The following is a 17,806-nucleotide window of genomic DNA, read 5'->3' as shown; positions in this document are numbered from 1 at the left end:
TGTGGAGACCTAAGTAAAGCTAATTTGCACAGTGTAAACACAATATAAGGGGAAGACAGGGTAGTTATGATATGGAACATTTAGCTATTTGAACATCTCGCTAAGTGCACCTGAAACTGTACTTGAAGCAGGGCAGCGTATACAGAGCTGAAATACAAACTGGTCACACAGCGAGGGAGTTAAATGTTCGTAATAGTTGGATGAAAAGTGTCAGCCTCCTGGCTAGAGGAGAATGCAAATGAAAGCCTTACCCCTACACATGTCTTCTGCACTCTCTCTACAGAAAGTAATAAAGCAGAAGGTCCCATAGTCTTTCCTTTGTGTTGATGTAGTAGTTTTTAGTCGTTCTGCTCTTTATAGAATATGTGCTTGAAGATGGCCCCCACCTGTGACAGTTGTTATGTCACACACTGATATGAGCGTACTTTTCCAGGTGAGGGTACCGTTAAGATACACTCAACAACAATCAGCAGAGCCCTTGTTGACCCCCTCAGCTTCACCGACTCTCCTGCCCTCCACGGCACCACTCATTTTTTTTCCATGGACCAAATCTACCTGTGGTCATCTTTGATGTTTTTGTATTGAATGCGGAACATATTTCATCCTCATACAGTGGAGCAGAGATCTGGTGCGCCTATCCTTTCAGCTGAAGGAGTACCTAGTGACTCTCCTTGCCCTAATATGTTTCATAGCCGTCATTAGATGCTGTACATAGGCTGAGATTTGAATGGTTAGGTTTGGCACCCCCTCAGTAGGTGTGAAATGCAATTTGGTGTGAGTGATAAGTCAACGTAATTTCCAAAGGTGTTACTCCTACTACTGGTAAGTGACACTGTGGGCCTCTGTCAAAGCTAACAGTTCTTCAGGACTGGATATTTCACAGCATTGCTTCCTACAGTGCAAAACACCCTGTTCTGGTTTGAATGGACAGTACTAGCCTCGTGTATTACATCCACAACCGGGGAACAAGATATGTTCTGTTGTCAAAGGAGATACAAAGATTTTGGATATGGTCAATAATAATGTGGAGTTGTCAGTAGAGAGTGTTACAGCAATGCGCAACAATGTGGCAGATTGACTGAGGAAGCAATACTCAGACACACGAGAGGGAGATAGGCGACAGGCAGTTGCATGTAGTATTTCAAAGATGGGACACTCCACAGTGGGACTTTTTTGCAACGGACCAAAACAAGAAGTGTTTCAGGTTTGCAACCACATAGGATTGCCTAGGATCGGGAGATGCATTTGCATTCAGCTGGACAGGAAACTTCCTGTACGATTTCCTGCCAATTCCTCTGATACCTAGAGTAATATGCAAGATCAGGAGGGAGCAGTGCAAATAAATTATTGTGGCCTTGGCACGTCAATATTGGTACCCAGATTTATAGACCGTGTCTGACAAACACCAATACAATTCAAGACAGATTTATAACTACTTTCAGGGTGCAGGTAAAGGGTACTTCACCACAAACCTTGGTCCCTTTGGATAAGAGCCTGGCTCATCAAGACCTGGAGTTTGGGCATTTATCAGTGCACAAAGATTGTTAAAGGGATTTTCAAAGCAGCTGGAGTCCTTTCACCCATCAAACCTAATATGAAGTGTAAATGCTTTGCTACATGGGTAGAATAAGAATAAAGAAAAGCAGTGTTCCCTAGAATTGTCCCCTCACCCATTACTACCATACCTTTTGCAATTGATCAAGTCTGGCCTATTCTTTGCTTCAATTAAAACCTGGTTGCAGTTTTGTAATTTCTGGGATCTACACAAAAACTACTTGTATTCTGAAAATAATTATTAAATAATTTGTGAAAAGGTTATTTAGGGCATTCCCTTCTAAAGTGAAATTGTCATCAGAATGGCAGCTCAATACAGTGTTGGTGGCATTGTTGTGTGCACCCTTTGAACCAATTCACTAAGCTTTGATACAGTGTCACTTTTGGAAAACAGCGTTATTACTACCAATTACATCACTCTTCCCTGTTAAGAATCTTTTCTGCATTTTTTCAGTCAGATAACATTGAATACAACCCAATGTGTATTCCGTAAGTGCCAACAACGTTTCACATACAGCTAAATATTTTGCTTCCAACTTTTTTCCAAATTCCACTGCACAAGTAAAAGGAACTTTGCATTCTCTGGACATTAAAATATATCTCAGATTCTGCCTTTACAGCACAAAGCATTTCTTTCAAATTGATCATCTATTCATTGCTTTTGACCCTTAGAATAAGGGCTGGCTGATAACAAAACAAACTCTTAATGAAATTAGTTGTTGCTTGCATTAGGTTGGCTCATAATTCCATGAACAGATCTCTTTCAAAAGCAGTCAGAGTCCATTCAACTAGGGCTATGGCATCTACAGCAGCCCTTTTTGCAGAAATACAGCTCAAAGAGATTTGCAAAGCTGCAATATGGAGCAAAAGAGGCTTAAGAATGAGATTCCCTATAAGGCATCTCTTTATAAAGACAAGAATCTCAAAATGCTGAGATTTTTAAACCAGGTATGCAGAACTGAGCGCCTAGAAAATATCCTTTAATTAACTTTTCATGCAATTTGTTTTTAAATATTTGTCTGATTCCTCTTGTGCAAATGTGTTGTTTATAGTAAGAACAACACTGATCCTGGCAGCACTTGTGCATCCACATCCTTAGATGTTTCCAGATGTTCCTCACCTATTACTTATGCCACAGGAGAGATTCTTGTACAGACCAAATGATCTGTTTCGAAAGACCAGCCACATTAAACTATGTGCCAGGGCGGTCCCTCCGGTCTTGGGATGCTGGTTTGCTGGCTTGCCCCCGCTTTAATATCTCCTCCAAAGGGGCAAAGCCTTTTCCACAATTATTCCTAAACTTTGGAATAAGCTGCCGGCAAACCTTCGTAAGGAACCTGTCCTCCTCCCACTCAGGAAGAAATGAAAAACACTCCTTTTTACTGAAGCCTGGGGTAGAACCTAGGCCAAGTTGGGATGCACACTCCGGCCGATGTGCCTAGGTTGGGCTCTCTCTCATAGCGCTTAGAGACCAGTAGGTGATAATGCGCTCTAGAAATCCCAGTTAACAATAACAATAACATTCACCATCACATCCTCCCTGAGCTGAAGCTGACAGCATTGCCTCTGAATACCTGCAGTACAGATAATTCAAACTTCCTCCAGAAATTGTATGGACCTCCTCACTGAGGCTAAGGCTCAGTCTGCAAAATCTATGTTTATGGTGTTTGTGTAAGAACATCGACCCAAGGGTGTGCTAAGGTAAAATGGTACCGCCACTCTTTCCTAATTTAGCCAAGTTGCCCTACCATTCTCTTCCATTAAGGTTCATGCCTTGTGGGCTTTTAGTCTACAATCAGGTGAGAAGTGTTTCTCCTCTATAAAAACTGATTATGGTCCTTTCCAAACTGATGCCTCTCCATTTGAACCCAAGTGCAAGTCTGATCTCCAACACCTATCTTGAAAATGAGCTTACTTGGTGGCCATTGCATAGCCCAGTCGGTTGATAGGATTTCCTTTGAACTAACCCTTCTTTCATACAGAAAAGGCCTTCGGATTTTCACAAAAATGATTTCATTATGTGTCTCTTTTACCTTGTCATTCCTCTCTTGCAGAGATGATTTTGTACATCATGAATGGTAAGATAACCATTAGACAATACCCTTATAAATCTAAAAAAATTGTAAATCCATGCATCTCTTTATTAACTATAGAGCAAACTCTACAGAATTTCTAATCATTTTTTATGGAAGTGGATAGTGTCAGGGTGTTCCATTTGGTAGCAAAAGGCTAACAGACACTCTCCAGCTACGCTTCATGCAAATTCAGCTAGGAGTAGGCCTGGAACTGATTCTCTTCTCAGAAACGGCCTCATTGGTAGATCTGCAGACTAGCCACATTTATGTCTACCCATCAGTTGGCCAGAAAGTACTATTGTGACCCTGACTCCAGAGTTTGCTTTGTATTTAAGCATCATTGTGTTTGCTTTGCCTATCAAATCCCTTGTGTAGTGATTCGCACCAAACAATTTTCAAGAAGGAGCTTCTCTTCAGTGCCTATCTTATGATGGAAGAAGAAAGAGAGAAATGTAGACCGGTAGCAGTCAATTACCAGGGTTGGTTTGCACAAAGGATTTCATAGTAACATCAAAATTACTCTTGTCTGTAATGCCACTTGGAACTCTGTGTTAGGAACCCTTTATTGAAAACTACCCATCTAAAAGGTTATGTTATTCTCCCGCATCCTCTCCCTCCCATCCTAGGTGTCTTCCTGCCCTGGATGTCCTCATATTAAACATATTCCTCGCCACTAGCCCATGTTCATTTCCTCCCACATCACACCCACAGCTGCAAGGGCTGGAGCTGCACAAACCGCAGTTCCTTGCGTGTGGTCTGGAATCCATTGTGAGCCCAATTGTCTCAGGCCTGTGACTGAAGGGAAGGTAGGCATTGCCTGGTGTCTCTTAAGTCCATGGCGAGCTGAGGGAGGCAGGAGTGAGGAGTGACTGTGAATTGCCATTTTACCACCTCTCTGGAGTCTCTTCAGAACCCAGGGTGTTGGGGAGCGGTGTCTGTCTGAACACTTGTTTCAGATCCTGGTTTTGTATTGCTCTGATGTCAGAACAGTGAAAACATTAACCTGGGTTACACTTATCTGCCAGCAGAGCAGTGAACAACTGCTTTTTGAAACCCATGTTCTCAATAATTGTTTCTCATGAAAGCCATGCAGTGCCAGTTACTTCTATGTCATAGATGCCGCTGTTAATTGATAAGCTTGCCATCTGCTTCCACAAAAGAAACCAGACCTCAGGCACAGAGAAAGCAATGAATACAACCATCTTGTTTAGTGAAAATAAGAACTGAGGATAATTGATACTGCAAGGTTCTGTGGGTTTCTGGAGTAGTCTAACTGCCTTAAAATAATAAATGCAGTTCTTTTACTTATGGTTCTCTGTCTGTCTGTTTCATTTGTTTACTTTCCCTTTTTCAGATCTGGTGTTTGCACAAAAAATGGGAAATCTCAGCATAATTGTTACAGAAATTGTTACTGAAACTGAAATATTTTACTGGCAGGTTAATAAAACCCACTATGAGTTATGACGTTTTGACAGAGGACAGTGTGGAAAATCAGTGGAAGGGCCCTATATGCCGCAACGCGTCTACTGGTGGGCCTTCCCACGGTTGGGGGAGGGCACCTCACTGCCCGACAGCTGGCCGAATGCACGGACGCTGGGATACTCACCATAGTGGACTGCCTCGTGAATAACATACTGCATAGCTTTGCAGACCTGAAGAGCAGGGAAAGTCTGCCAGGCTCCCAGTTTCTGACAAATGGAACCCTCATGAGCCCAATATGGGCTATTTGGGGAAGGGGGCGAAATCCAATCATACAATACTGTCAAGACACTGCTTATGTATGGAGGTGGCAGGAAGCTGGTCTCTTGGCTATACACGCCTATCCTCTAAGTGGCAATGGTGCTGATGAATAGTGGCCAGATGTACTTGGAGGATACACTGGGATGTAAGTTGATGCCCAGGGAATTCATATCAGCCATACAGCCCACATGCCACATTTCAAGAAACACCAGATTCATATATTTACACAACGCAATTCCCTCCATGCTACATACCTCACCCAACACAGACTGAATGTCATAGAAGGCACTACGGGCAAGTCATGCCCCTGATGCTCCATGATTGATGCAGGATAGTGGCAGAATGTTCTAATAGCCTTATAGCCCTTCGTAGCAGGGTTATACCGGCTATTAAAGTCCTGTTACCTTGTTAAAGACCCTCGCCTTTGGCTCGGGCCTTTAACATGGGAGCCTGCCTTTAATAACCGGTATAGCCCTCTACGGCGAGATATAAGGCTATAATAGAATATGGGTCTGATTTAGGAAAGCGTAGTACCTTGCAATTCTCTGTAACACTGTTGGTAACATAATTTTCTCCATTTCCACTGGCACTACTGTTGGCACAAAATCCTCCAGTGGACATGTCATGTATGGTGGAAATTATGCTATCAATACTTTTCGTAGGAATAAACGTTACTACACATCTCAGTTGTATGCCATATCTTTCAAATGACCTTTTAAAACAATCGGCATTAACATGAGGAAAGATCATTTATCAGGGACAATCTTCCTATATCGAAGTCTTCTGTTCTGTTCAGTTCTCTCATTCCTCCTCCCTTCCCCCGGGTTCTCCGCATCACTCGTAGGTGCTTATCATGCAAGTAGTCATGGTAAGTGAAGTTTTGGGGACGAGTGAATGAAGAGTAAAATATAGAAGGGACAGTGCCTAGTTACAGCAGATGATTACAGGAGGGGCCACCAGCACTCATTTTTTGGGACTAGCACAATTATTTTCTCAACAGATATCGATCCAGCGCAAGAAAGAGAAAAACACAAAAGGGTGAAAGAAGAGAAAAATAGAATAACTGTGATAAAGGGATGAAAATGAGCCATCAAGAGTGAGATAAAGGTGCAGGGAGTTTCTGGTGGTGCATTAAAGATGAATAAAGTGAAATCGAGACTAAGCAGCCCTCATATTCGGCACCCTGATCTCCGATAGTGCCGGCACCGGCCTTCTGAGCAAAACTTTGGGCACCGTCACTTATTATATTAAAAACCTAAGCACTGCAGTTTTTTCCTTAATATATATTTATCTATTAATAATATTTGTGGGAAATACATTTCTTTCATGTATTCTGCTATTCTGCTGTAGTTTTAGATTTGGAATGTCTTGCGACCTTATTTGCGATTATATTATTTGTTTTATTTTTATGTTTTTTACATCATACAGTGCTAACTTTTGTTTGATGAAGATGTTTGTTGTACTGTTATTTGTGAATTTATCTGTGTTTTCTTGTTCTATTGCCTCTAGGATAGACCTGCGAAGTGGGTTTTTGGACAATGATTATGAACCTATGAATTACTTGGTTTTCACAAGTGTCTTTTGTGTTTCTCAACAGATGTATTTACAAATGATTTTGATTTTGGTGCAGGTCAGATATGCACTTTACTTTAGTCTATCAGTTTGTTAGGGTGTTTTGCCTTGTGTACACATGTGTTTTGCCTTTTTGAAATATGATTTTTGGAGGTTGTTAGTATGCAGGTGGATACAGTGTCTATGTCATTTATTAGAAATAGACTTGAACAACAAAATATCTTTTAAATGGTGCAAGAGAGTGATTGTTGGGTGCACATGTTTCCGTCCTCCTATTTGTGTCTGTGGAGTTGTTTCTGGTTTGGTGCTAATCTAATTTTGTACTCATTGTCTCCATTCTTGAGATGGATTATCTGAAACTATGAATTGTCTGCTTTTCTGAAATGTCTCTTATCTCCTCTTCTTTTGTTGGGACTTTAACAACTCTTTGGATGTAGGTGGAAAGAATAGAGGAGGATCTACGCCAGGAGAGGGCAAGTAATGAGTCAATGGAGAAACTGAATTCCACCTTACTCTTGGAGAAGGGCAGACTGGAACGAGCCTTGCAGACATTACAAGACCAGGCCAACCGGGAGGTGAGCACTTGATCCCATCAAAGGGCCAGTATAGACTTCAGAAAATGTTTATTTGAAATTGTTACTAGTTTTTACATTAGTCTAGAGTTGGATGTCTCATAGTTTAACGGATGCCCCTTTACAAGATGGCTTGAGATCTCTGTACAGGCCTCCAATAACTAACTTCAGTGAGGAGTCCATGGTCTCTTTGCAAATTTAAATTCTGCATTTCTCCTTACTACTTCTGCTCCAAGGTGAGTACAGGTGAGTACAGTCACACTGAAGTGAAGCACTGAGCTGGCTGCAGACGTCCGCTCTTTGCTCAAGTGCCATTCTGGTTTCTTCTATGGGGAAAGGGACTTGTAGTCTGCTGAGGATAGTCTTCCTAATAGTTTTTGTGCTCTGGATTGCACCCCCGGCTTCGATGGGCCTTACAGCGAAAGATATGAACATTAACTTGAGACCAAATGTATCGCTGATTTGTCTCCAGCCTTTCTTCCAAGGCTGCATCTGCACAGTGCTCAATAGTTCCAAAGAACCTGGCATTTTTAGTCACTACCCAAACCAAAAAAACCAGGCCCAAGTCTATTCTGTTGTGTGGGTAACCCCACCACTGCAAAACATGATCATAACGGTTGGCTTTCAAGATACAGGCCCCTAAATGTAAATGAATACAAGGACCACCCAAGTTAACTCTCATTAGTCCATCTAATACTACCAAAAACCAACAATGACAAATGGACCTAACTTGTTGTTTAGACTTCTGTGACTTCGGACTGTAGACTGTCTCCCTAGCCAGGCACCAGTGACCAGACACAAGGTAATTAGGACAACACCACCACTAACATATGGAGTGTACCAGGACTTTTCAGGGTGAGGTCCTAGTTGGCAGGGTGTGAGTCTTTGGGATCAATAGTTTTAGAGTTGGTCCATTTTCACTCTGGCCTCTAAACAGTTTTAGAGGGACACACCTCTCATTCTGACCTCGGTGCCTATGTGCTACTTCAGATTGCTCTTGACCATAAATTGGGCCCAGAGTACCCTGCTCTGTGTCTCTTGCCGACCTTTCATCCACTTTTGTGGGAGATTACACAAATTATCCCACTAAATATAAGACTGCAAGTGTTCTGAGAGATCTTTGCACTGACCTGAGCAAATCGTACATCTAGTTCAGTGTACAGAAGATGTTTTTTTTGTATGAATATATACTTACCTGCTAAATAAAGTCCTTTCATTTTTCAAAAGTAAAGCATTGAGTGGATAACGATATTACTTAGTATGATTAACTTGGCCATCTTGAATCTGAATTTCTAGCATCCTTCATCTTGCCAAATAAACTTTACCTGCTTAGTTATGCTAACCTGAGAGCATTAAGTGACCGATTGTTTAGTCAGTTGCAGAGTATCACTATTTGGCTTGGCACACTGTACAGCAACCACTGACTGCCACAGGACACCAAGAAAGTGTCTCACAGCACTCCACTCCCAGGGACCCTCCCCAGCTTTCCAGACATCACCTTCATCAACCCAAAGTGGAGGAATCATAGGAAAAGTGAACATGTGGCGTTGCACCACCATGTTTCCTCCTGTATTATACACACTGTTTAAGTCAGATCCGATCTTTAGGGCTCAAACCCTCTTAGCACTAGAGACTCAGTTACAATGTTTTAGTTAAGCCAAGGTTGGTGAAAATACCCTTGCCTTATGTTGCAGAGATCCAAAGTTGTCATTGCCTTAGGTAGCGAGCAGGTGCATTCTTCTGGAAACAATGGTGTATTCCCTATGTACAGTGAGGTCAAGGAAGTCTCACTTCCTGGTGGAGCTCATGGAACCATACCTTATTTTGCTCTGGTGACTCTCAAAACTTGCACAGGGCAGTGAAGCCTAGTTCCTCTTGTAAGTGGTCTCTCTCGCAGCCCCAACCTGACCATGCAAGTCCGTCCCCTGATTCTACCCTCACAATCATCCCCAGCTCCCATGCTGTGCTGGTGGTTGTTTAGAAGGAAGTGACTAGGCAAGCAGCAGTCATTGAGTCTCACCACAAACAAAATGTGAAGGAGGACATTGTCCCTAGTGCTCAGGCATATTTGCACTACGGATGCTTTTTGTAGGCGCAAAAATACTGGAAACATCTATATAATCTAGCCCTCACTGAGCCTGCCTTTCAAGCCAGATGGTTTCTACATCATTTTTGGAAGGTTGACCCAACACCAGAGTACATGACCTTGCCATGTTTCCTGTCGGTCTATATCCTCTGGGCTCAAGGCCCGAGATAGAGTTTGTCAGACAGGGTACTCCATTCCAAACGTAACAGAGTGTCCTGCCCACCAAACCCTCAGTCAACAGGCCTCATTTAGAGATGGTCAGACTTTAGGCATTCTGTCTGCAAGCCCGATTGCCTCCATAGACCGAATACTTCCTCCAACAACCCAAGAGTACTCCAGGATTGTGGGGATCCTTTCTATTTTGTTTTTCAGAAACAAACACCTGCTTTGGGAGTTTGTTTCTGAAAAAACAAATACTTTTTAAATGTTTAGTCGACGACTGACAAAACCATTGGCTACTGTCCACCAAACTTAAGTACACTGTAAAAACCCACTATCACAGGGGTTCTTTTCAATGTACAGAGAAGACCGCTGGGCTGGTGGTCATCAGTAGGTTTGGTGGTTGAGTATCCTTGAGATGGCGAAATGTAATAACCTCCACCACCCAGACGGACACTGCTCTGTCCACCAAACTATAAATCAGGCCCTCAGTTTCTGCTTGATTCCCCCTGTCTGTTTCGCTCTTAAGGAAAGTATGGACCATGGTAGTCTGGTCAAACTCATCTGATGCTTTGGACGAGGAGCAGTCGGATATGAAGTTCCCAAAACTCTCCTAACTCACCTCTGATTCATGCATTGTTTGATCCTTCAAGCTGTACTATATTTTAAGCTTAGACTCCATGCCTAATGAAGTTAGTTTGAAGCTTACTGAGATGGGGGCCTGTCCAGTCCTTCCTCCTCAGCTTTCCAGTGCTTTTGGTGCAATTCCCTCTAACGCTAGACCATCTCTTGGTGTCCTAGCAGTTTTCAGGATGCACTTCACTCTACGGGCGCCACCTGCCCTTACTCAACTACTTGCTTTGGACCCGTTCCAGCCATTCCAGCAGGGCATTTCGGGATGACAGTGCTCTCATGAATCTATCCGTGAGACCGGCACAAGAGGCCATGTTTGAATGAAGCAAGCATGGACAATACGGTATACTATTACGACCTGCACACAACAGAGGTTACTATTAGATTATGGCCAAACATTTGGAAACACTGCTCCTCAAATCCCCAGTGCCTCTATAAGAATATTGGCCATTAAACGGCAGACTCCAATAGGCTCTGAAGGTCGAGGGAAAGTATTCCCTCTGAGCCAACAATCTCAAAGTCTTTGGACAGTAGTTATCAGTCCCCCAAAGAGTGCCCAGTCACCAGTAAGTCTCAGCCAATGATAGTGATGGTCATTTCACCACCCTTCCAAAAGGGTAAGGAGTCAATAATGAAGAATCGTCTTTAATGTAGGCAACACTTTCAAAATCAACATTATTGCATGCAGCATAATGAACTGCACATATGACGAGAGTTTTCCCCCAAATGCAGAGATCTCCCTATGGTAATCTATAGGGAAAAGTTCGCTATAACTTTACCACATGAACATCTCTGCCTGACTTTTAAGTCTCCCTATTGTAAAGTATAAGGAAAAGTAGAAACTTTATTAAGCATAGAAATAAACATAGAAAATGCAGTAAACATATTTCTTTTTATTAAATATTAATGTACATTAATTGTATGGGTTTATGCCCAATGTAGAACAAAAGAAATATTGCTTCAGCATTAATAAAATGAATTTTCAATTAACAATGTAATACATTAAATATATAACATTCAATTGAGATTATGTTTCTCAAGTTTAAGTTAAAAAATAAAGTCACACCTACAATTAAAAAAGATTGTTTTTATCATGTATTAACAATTATTAAAAGTGATGTAGAGAATTAATTCACAGTAATTTAATGTTATTTCACTAAAATATTATATATGTATAAATCAAAACAAATTTAAAATGCACTAAACATTCTTCAGTAATAGTTGTACCTTAAATTGTAACTTTGCTTTTTGCATTGAATTTCAATGGGTTTTTTATTTTAATATAAAAAAATTGAAATCGTAGAGTTTACTGTTGATTGGAGTGTTATTAAGTGGAGAATGGTACAGTACAGTGGCAGAGATTGTCATAAAATGTACTGTTGTAGAGTAGAGTGGAGTACAGTGGAGTACAGTGGAGTGGAGTAGAGTAGAGTGGATAGGGTAAAGTTGAGTGGCTACAGTGGAATAGTGTACAGTGGAATAGTGTACAGTGGAATAGTGTACAGTGGAATAGCGTACAGTGGAATGGTGTACAGTGGAGTATCTTAGAATGGAGTGTTGTAGAAGGGAGAGGCGTAGAGTGGAGGTGGCAGACTGGAATAGTACAGTGCAGTGCTATACAGTGGAGTGGCATATAGTGCAGTGGTGTGGAGTGGATTAGCACAGAGTGGAGTGGAATAGAATGGAGTGGTGTACAATTGAATAGCATACAGTGGAGTGGCAAAGAGTGGAGTGGCATACAGTGTAGTGTGGTAGAGGGTAAAAGCGTACAGTGGAGAAGCGTAGAGTGTAGTGGCATAGAGTGGAGTGGCATACAATAGAGGGAGATACAGTGTAGTGGCATAGAGGACAGCGTAGAGTGGAATAGCATATAGTGGAGTAGCATAGAGTGGAATAGCGTAGAATGTAGTTGGAAAAGTGGAGTAGGGTAGAGGGGCAAGTGCAGAGTGAAGGGGATTAGACTGGTGTGGCATAGAGTGGAGTGCCATTGAGCTGAGTGCCATGGAGGGTGGAGTGGCTTAGAGTAAAGTGACGTAGAGTATAGTGGAGTTCGTACAGAGGAATACCATATACTAGAGAGGCATACAGTGGAGTGGCATAGAGGGAAATATATTCAAGTGAAGTACTGTACAGTGGAATAGTGTAGAGTGGGTTGGCGTGCAGTGTAGTGTACTGGAGTAGAGTGCAGTGGCGTACAGTGAAGTGTGTTAGAGCGATTGGCATACAATGGAGTGGAGTACAGAGAAGTGGCATAGAGTGAAGAGGCGTACAGGTGAGTGAATAGAGTTGACTGTTGTAGAGCGGAATGAGGTACAGTGTAGTGGCGTAAATTGGAATAGCATAGAGTGGAATGATGTAGAGTAGAGTGGAGTGGCGTACACTGGATTAGCATACTGTGGAATAGTGTACACTGGAGTGGGGTAGAGTGGAGTGTCTTCGAGTGGAATGGCGTACACTGGAGTGGAATAGTGTACACTGGAATGGGATAGAGTGGAGTGGCCTAGTTTGGAATGATGTAGAGTGGAATAGCAAACAGTGGAGTGGCATTCCGAAGAGTAGAGTGGTGTGGAGTGAGGTACAGTTTAGTGTTGTACAGTACAATTTCATAGACTAGAGTGGCGTATAGTGTAGTGGCGTACAGTGGCATTAATTACCATAGAGTGGAGTGTTGTAGAGTGGAGCGAGATACAGTGTAGTTGGGTAGAGTGTACTGGCGTATAGTTTAATAGCATACTGTGTACTGTTCTAGAGTGGAGTGGCGTAAAGAGGAACAACGCAGAGTGGGGTAGAGTGGAGTGGCATGCAGTATAGTGGTGTAAAGTCGAATAATGTTGAGTGTTACTGGCATACAGTGTGGGGGAGTAGAATAGAAAGGCATATAATGACTAGCATAGAGTGGAGAGACATAGAGTGGAGTGTTGTACAGTAGAATAGCGTAGAGTGTAGTACTTTAGAGTGGAATGGTGTAGAGTAGAGTGGTGTTAAATAGAGTGATGTCCAATGTAATAGCGTACTAAAGACTGTCGTAGAGTGGAGTGGTGTATAGTGGTGCAGCGTACACTGGAATGTCGTACAGTGCAGTGGCGTACAAAGGAATAGAGTACAGTGCAGTGGTGTACACTCAAGTGGCATACAGTGGAGTGGCAAAGAGTGGAATAGCATAGAGTATATATAGTGTTGTATAGTGGAGTTGCATAGAGTGGAATAGCCTGCAGTGAAGTAGCGTAGAGTGGAAGGACATAAAGTGTATTGGCGTTCACTGGAGTGTCACAAAATGGAGTGTCAAACAGTGCAATAGCAAAGAGAGTAGTGGTGTAGAGTGGAGTGGCGTAGAGTGTAGTGGGGTAAAGTGGAGTGGCGTACAGTGGATTAGCATAAAGTGGAGTGGCGTACAGTGGAGTGGCATAGAGTAGTAGCGTAGAGTCGAGTGGCGTGGAGTAGGGTGGCATAGAGGGTAGTGGCGTACAGTGGAGTGTGGTAATTGAAGCAGGCGTAGTGTGAAACTGTGTTAACTGATGTTGATGTAATGTGGGAGGATAATAGTGTAAGAAATTTTAAAGTTATACATTTGAAAAAATACTTAGGTATATATTGTGCTGCAGAATACTGCAGTCTTGGTTAAGGTTTTAGATCTAGGTAAGCAGTAGATCTGATTGTTGTTCTATTCCTATTACCACATTTAAAGTGGTAATAGGGCGAGAGATGTATTTATAATCTTCTATATATTTTTACAGCAGTTTAGGAAGAACTGCACATTTAAAAAAAAAATAATAATAATAAGTAGCACTGTTGTTTGTAAGTATTACAGCCGTACTCCGTAGACTTTTTAATGAAGATTTACATATGTTAAAATTGGAAAATACACTGTAGTACACTATATTTGTACATTCTCCAGTTTTGGAACTTTATAGAGTCACATGCTTGGATCATTCCTAGTCCTCGCGGTGGGAGTCCCAGGGTACAACTGACAAAGAAGTACAAGTTATATACATTGCCCAGAAGGGTTAGAAAACAGTCACTACAGTAACATATCAACATCATTACATAAGAACTAAACTCCAGTCAATCAGACAGCAACACTCTCTAGAACTCTCTCTAAAGAGGCTTTACTCCCTCAGATTTTCTACCGAATGTTGTGTGAAGGGAGTCTCCCTGAGTCTTGCTCAGTTTTACAGTCGTTTCAGCTGTTTATATATATATATCTCAGATAAGAAACACTGTCTGCTTTTCAAACCTGACTATTCAAGATATCAAATTCAGCCAAAAATGGATTTTTCAGACGGTGTGGAACCTGTGAGAATAAAAGGCTACACTCAGAGTATCATCACAAGGAAAGCATTTAGTGCCTCCACCCTTCCCAAAAGGTAAAAGACTGTAAAATATGCTGTACCTTTTCTTCAAAAACCCTTAAAGGCAGGGAGGAGAGGCTTTTGATATAGCTTTAAAACGTAAAGCCAAGGACACTCCATCTCTACTTTCTGAGGAGAAAAGGGAAGATTCCATGAAATCTCAGAGGAATCTTCCATAAAATGGAAACCTCAGGAGGCCCAGTGCCTCATAAAGATCACCAAAGAAACCTCTAAAAAAGTTTCATCATGGGTCATCTAAAGAGCATCTTTCGTCACCTGAATGCGCCCACGAGCATTTAAACGAGTTTATCTCCTAAACAATATCGAAATCACAACCTAGAACATCTTCTCCAGAGTTAACATTACATTTTAAGACCCCTCTTCAGTACCATTGATGGAAAAATCCACCTTCACAGTGCTCCAAAAAATGATGACGAAATCGTTATCGATGGCAATACTGACAACAGCAGCAATGATGAAGACCACATCGTCAATGTGAGGATAACACAGTTGTCGGCATCGACACCTGCGTTTTCCACTGAGACACTGTCAATGAGAAAGCTGTCCACAACTCAGTTGATAATAGGGACAGTGACACCTTCGATGACTACAGCACCGATTATGTCGATGATGCCGTCATTGACGTCATTGTCGATGATACCGTTGACGACAAAGTCAATACATTCTCAGTCAGATTTCTGATGGCAGAAAAAACCCCTCTTCAAGTAAAGTTTCACCACTTTCGGCAACTAAACTAACTTTTAAATATCAGGAGGAAAGTGAGAAATATTTTAAGGAGGAATATTACTCTTCGGAAGTGCAATGTCCTAATAAACCTATTCCATACATGGAACACCATTAACCATATGGCCATTATCAGCCTCACGAGGACATGTTCCCCGTACCAAGCACCTTGGTTCATGATCTGCAAAGCATGTAGCAAGATTATTACAGTAGATTTCTGGAACCCTCAAAGGTTATATCATCACCACAACTAATGCAATCCCCATAATCTCCTTGAGAGCAAAGTTCTACTCCGTGCACACCATGTAATCTTCTGGCGGTGCATAAACCATAAGAGTCACCAACATCAAACTTTTCAGTTACATCTGCAAATGATGGAACATCTTCTGAAGAGTAATGTGAAGTACCAGACAACCAAAGTCCATCCAATGAATGGGATGACTACCTGCTTCTGCGACCATCAAGTCTGTCTCCCCATCAGGTGTATTCTCTTACTGATGATATTGGGAGATTTTGTACTCTCATGGAAAGAACAGCAAAAAGGCTAGACCTTCCAATGTCAGAAAAGCAATCAAGTGTTTTTTGCATGACATTAAGGAACCTGCTAGAAAATCAATTAGTGCAATCCCTGTGGAAGATTTCATCTGGTAGGAAGGAGGAAAATAATGATAAATACAGCAACAGTTTCTGCTGTCTTACCCTGAATGGATAAAAAGTATAAGGCACTTGAGAGTTCACCAGATTACTTAATAGGACACCTGAAGCTGGACTCCATCATAACTCAAGCAGCACAACGCTGTTCAAAAAATCCCTCTGCGCCCATCTCAACACCACCTGATTTGGAGGGTAGACATTTAGATAGCATAGGCAAGGGTTTTTCCACAATTGCAGCCACTACTGTTAGAGCGAACAATTCTCTAGAGATCCTTGGCTGCTATGACTGGCAAATGTGGTCAGATATTCCTCATTTCATAGATCACCTGTCTGGGGATTTAAGGATGGAAGCAAAAAAGATTCTGCAGGAGAGTGAAAGAACCTCATCTGAAGTTAGTGACTGTGCATTGGATATTGCTTCTACTAGTTTTCGGTAATTAGCCAGTGCTGCTGTCCTCTGCAGGCCAGAGTGGCTAAAAGCTACTTCCTTCAGAGCTGATGTCCAGAGTGAGATACTAGATTTGCTTTATGACAGAGAGGCATTATTTGGTAAACATATTGATGGTGCTTCACTGTCAGTAAAAATGAATACATCAGCAAAATCATTGGATACTCTGCAAATAAGGCAGATGCCTTTTCGAGTAATAAGAAGCAGAGGTCTATATTCCTATAGATGGATATCAGCCTTATTGATCTCAAGAATACCAGCCTTTCAGCAACAATACATGCCGCAGTACCCTCACCATTACAGCCAGCTACTGTTACCGGCTTGTAACAAACAAATGATAAGAAGGAAGCAAACTTCCTAAGGATGGGATACAAGTACAAAGCTGTGACAATGTGAAATTACCCAGCTACTCACAAACTGTTCCCGGAATCAGGAGGCAGACGGATTGCAAATTATTTGGAGCATTGGAAATTATTAGCAATTGACAAGTGGGTTTTAGATTTAATAGCCTACTGCCATACTGTAGGGTTCACAAGAAAACCACCTCATGCGCCTCCAAGAGGAGCGTCCCTGCCTCATCTCCAACAATACAATTGGAAATATCAACAATGCTCAGCAAAAGTACTATAGAAAGGGTACTCCCCAACTAGAACGGGACGTGGTTCTACTCCTGATTCTTTTTAATCAAGTAAAAGACGGGGAATGGAGGCCCATCTTGGATCTGCAAAGATTGCACAAATACCTAAGAAAGCAGTCATTTTGCATGGTCACTCTACAAGAGATACTCTAACTTCTCAATCACAGAGACTACATGACAACTCTAGATCTCCAGGATGCCTATTTTCACAACCCAATTCACCCAAAGCATCAAAAAGTTTAGAGATTCATAGTATCTATATCAGTTCAGTGTCCTCCCTTTTGGAATCAAATCGGCCCCTCACATTTTCACAAAATGTGTGGCTCCAGTGGCAGCTCATTCGAGATAGAAAGGTTAACAAATATTCCCCTACCTCAACAATTGGTTGATACAGGCACCTACAGGTTGAGATACAACCAACGGCCTAAGGGGCTGTCGGACTTGACCTTCAACCGCCAAAAATCGTCACTTCATCCATCACAAACTATAACATTTTTGGGAGCTATTTTAGACATCATATGGGACAAAGCATATCTAATATAGGACAGACAAGACAGGCCAGACTCAAATTCTTAGCGGGGAA

The 17,806-nt window shown here is 41.9% G+C and overlaps 1 protein-coding gene across 1 annotated transcript in view; it reads left to right on the top strand.

Moving 5' to 3' along the window:
* Nucleotides 1-17,806, top strand: part of LOC147691849 (uncharacterized) — a 323,118-nt gene that overhangs the window by 164,932 nt on the left and 140,380 nt on the right. The window contains exon 14 of the mRNA XM_086938124.1: nt 7,379-7,516. Coding sequence (XP_086794250.1) covers nt 7,379-7,516 — 138 coding nt within the window. The remainder of the gene's footprint in view (nt 1-7,378; nt 7,517-17,806) is intronic.

This window comes from Lissotriton vulgaris, chromosome 9, assembly GCF_964263255.1.
Source record: "Lissotriton vulgaris chromosome 9, aLisVul1.2, whole genome shotgun sequence".
In the NCBI taxonomy this organism is placed as follows: Eukaryota; Metazoa; Chordata; class Amphibia; order Caudata; family Salamandridae; genus Lissotriton; species Lissotriton vulgaris.
The sequence above is the reverse complement of the archived record's forward strand: the minus strand, read 5'-3'. Positions and strand labels throughout refer to the sequence as shown.